At 38.3% G+C, this 4,378-nt stretch overlaps 1 protein-coding gene across 1 annotated transcript; it reads left to right on the top strand.

Moving 5' to 3' along the window:
* The first annotated feature begins 2,107 nt into the window (after nucleotides 1–2,107).
* LOC131856876 (L-type lectin-domain containing receptor kinase V.9-like) lies at nucleotides 2,108–2,590 on the top strand. The gene has a single exon (XM_059208829.1). The coding sequence runs from the start codon at nucleotides 2,108–2,110 to the stop codon at nucleotides 2,588–2,590; it is 483 nt and encodes a 160-aa protein (XP_059064812.1).
* Nucleotides 2,591–4,378: the final 1,788 nt, after the last annotated feature.

Below are 4,378 nucleotides of genomic sequence, written 5' to 3'. Positions count from 1 at the left end.
AGCAAAGGGAACACATCTAACATCATTATCATCATCAATTAACACACACACACACACACACACACACACACACACATATATATAACAGTCTTATCTAATTAAGTACTTGAAATAACAACATCAATATTCATATAATTATTCCCCAAATGTTTAACATCATAACATCATCATCACCATCATCATCATCATCATATCCATCCACTAAATCTAACATGAGTATCATCGTTTAATGGAATAAAATAACATACACAATTTACCACTTTCAAATTAACCAATCAAGATAAGATCATTTGTTACATTCCAATCATAATCAAATTAGCATCTCACTCATGGCAGATCTAAATCACTACATCACTCTATCATTATCATTAATGACACAATAGGTCATCATGCATCTCAATATAACTACATAATCACAAATCACCATAATGCAATGCAACATACTAGGGGTCTAGAACAATCACAAACTGATATATCAAATAGGGCATAAGATGGGCACTCAAGGCCATACACTAAAATCAAATGAAGCATGAGAATAAGATCAAAACACCACAAAATAAATTACATCCAAATTGCAAATGACAACCAAAAGCACATGGTTGTGGCTAATCTAGCTCTTAAAACACCATGATTTCTGCATAACACGAGGGTAAGTTGAAAATTACAGATCTCGGCTATGCTCGGAAGAAGTAACTGGGTCTTTTATTTTTTGATTGTGTGTGTAACACGAAAGTGAGTCAGCCGTTTTTTGAGCTAGATTACCTGCATCCAAAACACATAGCCAAATCCACTTCAAGGAGCAATAATGTAGAAGAGTTAGCTGGAGGGGCATTACAGGAGGATAGATTTATAGATGGTCCATTTTGATGTGAATAGTTAAGATGATTTTGAACGACTTGTTTAAAGATGGTTATTTTTTCATTAACGTCTGGTTGAAATTTATTAAAATGTTTGACTGATAATAGCCTCGAGAAAACATGGATGACGAACGAGATGTAATTAAACTCCAAATGGACCATGAGGGCAGAGAGCAACACGAAAGCTACAATTATATATGAGTCTTTCTCTCCAACAAGAGCAACCAGAAAGGTTCCGACTTTCGAATTAACAAGAGCCTTTAAATATTACAAGAGTGGCGTGAGAAGGGGAATCAGGCAAAGCAATAGAAATTTTGCAAGACAGAATAAAGGTAAATCCGTACAATTTTGCTATCTTGATTCACAAAAACATATTTCCTTTCCTTGCATGTATTTCTATTTCAACTTTGGTTTCTATGGCCATATGTTGAAACAACATATTTCTGATCTGCCTTTGTTTTTTCTCTTGTATTTTGATACCTGGTTGTCATTATGCTTTAAGTTAGGAGAGAGAATAGAAATAGATCTGGATCACTACAATGGTACGGGTATGTGCGATACTTATGCTTTCCCTCTTCCCTCCGTTGCTCAATATTGTAGATGCCCATACAAATTTTATCTTCAACCAATTCAATGCGTCGTCCCTCGAATTGTTTGCGAATGCCTCAGTGAAGTCTAATGTCATCTCCTTTAATGGTCAATTCCAATACAGTATCAGTCGTGCTTTTTATCGACATCCCATACGTATGAAAGATCGTGGTTCCCTGAATTCTATCTTGTCTTTCAGCACAAGTTTTGTGTTTAGCATTGTTGCTTCTTCAACTTCACATAGCGGTTTTGGTATGGCGTATTTAATGACGCCCCACAAGTCCCTAGAGGGATTTTCATCCAATCAGTACCTTGGCTTGATTAGAAACTTATCAAGTATGGGAAAGGCCTCTAATCATCTATTTGCCGTCGAGTTCTTAACTTTAAAGAATTTGGAATTTTACGACATCAACGACAATCACGTTGGTGTGGATCTCAACGATCTCAGGTCTGTAAACTCTACGCCTTACGGATTCTGGACCGACAACAATCAGTTCCAAGATTAAAATCACAAGAGTGGACATAATATTCAGGCTTGGATTGATTATGACCATCTTCAAAACGAGCTCAGGGTCACCATTGCAGAAGCTGGTTCTCAACGCCCAGAAACGCTACTGATATTTATGAAAAATACGTCTCTGCCTAAAATTGTAGAAGAATAAATGTATGTTGGTTTCTCAGCAGCTACGGGAGTCATTTTTGAAGAGAATTACATCCTCTGCTGGAGCTTCAATACAAACGGAACTGCTGCTTTTCTGAACACATCTGATTTTCCATCCTTCATACCCAGAGATATCAAGAACTCAAACGCCAGACTGACTGCGGGTATTATGACAACTTGCGTTGTCCTCCTTCTTGTGGTGGTGGTAGCATCACTTGTTCGGTTGAAGAGAAAGCAATATAGAAATCTTATTGAAGAATGGGAGATGGAGCATTGGCCTCACAGGTTTCAGTATAAGGACCTACATATTGCAACAAAGGGCTTTGGAGAGAAGCAACTTTTGGGATGCGGAGGCTTTAGCCAGGGCTACAAAGGAGTCCTTCCCACAAACGGCCTCCAGGTGGCGGTGAAACGTATTCTGAGAGAAACAGATGATGGGGTTAAGGACTTCATAGCTGAGATCTCCAGTCTTGGTCGCCTTTAACATCGAAATCTTGTCCAGATCAGAGGCTTCTGCAGGCGACAAAACCAGCTATTGATAGTTTATGACTACATGCCAAATGGGAGCCTGGACAAAATGATATTTGGAAACCTAAAGGTGGTGTTTAAATGGGGTCAGAGGTACAGAGTCCTCAGGGATGTCGCTGCGGGGTTGCTATATCTTCACGAAGAATGGGAGCAACGCGTAGTGCACAGAGACATCAAGTCCAGCAATATTTTGTTGGACTCGGAGTTTTAACGGAAAGTTAGGGGACTTTGGGCTTGCCCGTCTCTACGAGCACTACTCGCGTTGTGGGAACGCTGGGATACATCGCACCAGAGCTCATACACACAGGAAAGGTCAGCCCCGCCACAGATGTGTTCATCTCTGGTATTTTGATGTTGGAGGTTGCTTGCGGAAGGAGACCTGTAGATCCCTCTCTCCAACCTGCTCATGTAGTTCTGGTAGACAGGGTGAGAGAACTTGATGGCAATGGCAGTGTGATGGATGCAGTAGACCCGAATCTTGGCGGGCAATACGTTGAAGCTGAGATGGAGAGAGTGCTCAAATTGGGGTACTGTGTTCTAATCCTCAGCCAGATGGTAGGCCTGGAACGAGACAAGTTCTGCAAACACTTGAAGAAGAAGCTCCAATAGCTAATTTTGATGCTTCGTAATACTTGGAGATCTCCTAAATGTTACAGTCGTAGCGCAGATGCTTCTATTTCGATTTCTCTAGAGGGACGATAAACTTTGCGCAAAAGGTCAAACTGATTCTCTGACGATGGCAGTGTATAAATGATAGATCTTTGTATAGTCCGCTTTTGCTGCTGTAACCTCCTTCTTAGTATCACTTTGGCGTTTCGACTTATAGATGCAGGTATTGGTACTGCAGTTTTGTATCTCTTTTAATGGCACCATTTACTGAGTTGGAAATTGTTGCCTTGATTGCTAATAATAAGTTTATTTTCATATTTTCATTAAAATTCAGTTATGCATTGATAGGGAGTGTTATAATAAGTCAAACTGAATTGATTATATGCTACGTGCATACGTGCATATAAAGAAGTTTTAATTAGAAGGATGGAATTGCTGCTTTGTTCAAGAACAAGGAAGATTGTAAGTTGGTGCTGCTGCAACTAGGAAATAGCTGACAAGAGTTGGGCTGCTGCCATAAAAAGGAATGTGTATGTTCAAACAAAGGAGCAGCTGAAGGGCTTGTTCAAACATAAAGACAACAACCTGGCTAAAAGTATGTTCATTCTATACAAATATCATTTACTTCAAATAACATCAAATTACATGTGACTATCAAAGTCTCCTCCAAATCTTAAATCCTTTGTAGATGTAATTATTATGTCTCCTCCAAGAGGTAAAATCCTTTGTCGTATTAAACCTAATATCATCTTATTTTCAGAAAATAAAATTTATTCTTTACGGCTTCGGCATTATTTCAGGGTTTGTGCAATGTCCAAGTAACTATTTAACCTTCATTTGCAAAATATATAACTGAGACGCATTGATTCATATAATTGAGAATCTTTTGTCTACATATTTCATCCTTGATTCGAATCCCCATACACTAAAACTCATTATCTACATCTGTCCTTAACCTTGTTTGTCATTCACATAATTTGTTCCTTTCCCTCATTGTTATAGATTTAGGATGACGTATCTTACTGTAATTCTTAAATAATATTCGAGAAATTGAGATCTTAATGTGCTTTATAGGTTTTAAAGATGATTTTCCAATAATTATTTTAAGTATAATCAATACGTTTATAGATTAATA

This window comes from Cryptomeria japonica, chromosome 7 (assembly GCF_030272615.1).
Source record: "Cryptomeria japonica chromosome 7, Sugi_1.0, whole genome shotgun sequence".
Taxonomy (NCBI): Eukaryota; Viridiplantae; Streptophyta; class Pinopsida; order Cupressales; family Cupressaceae; genus Cryptomeria; species Cryptomeria japonica.
This window is presented reverse-complemented; position numbering and strand designations above follow the sequence as displayed.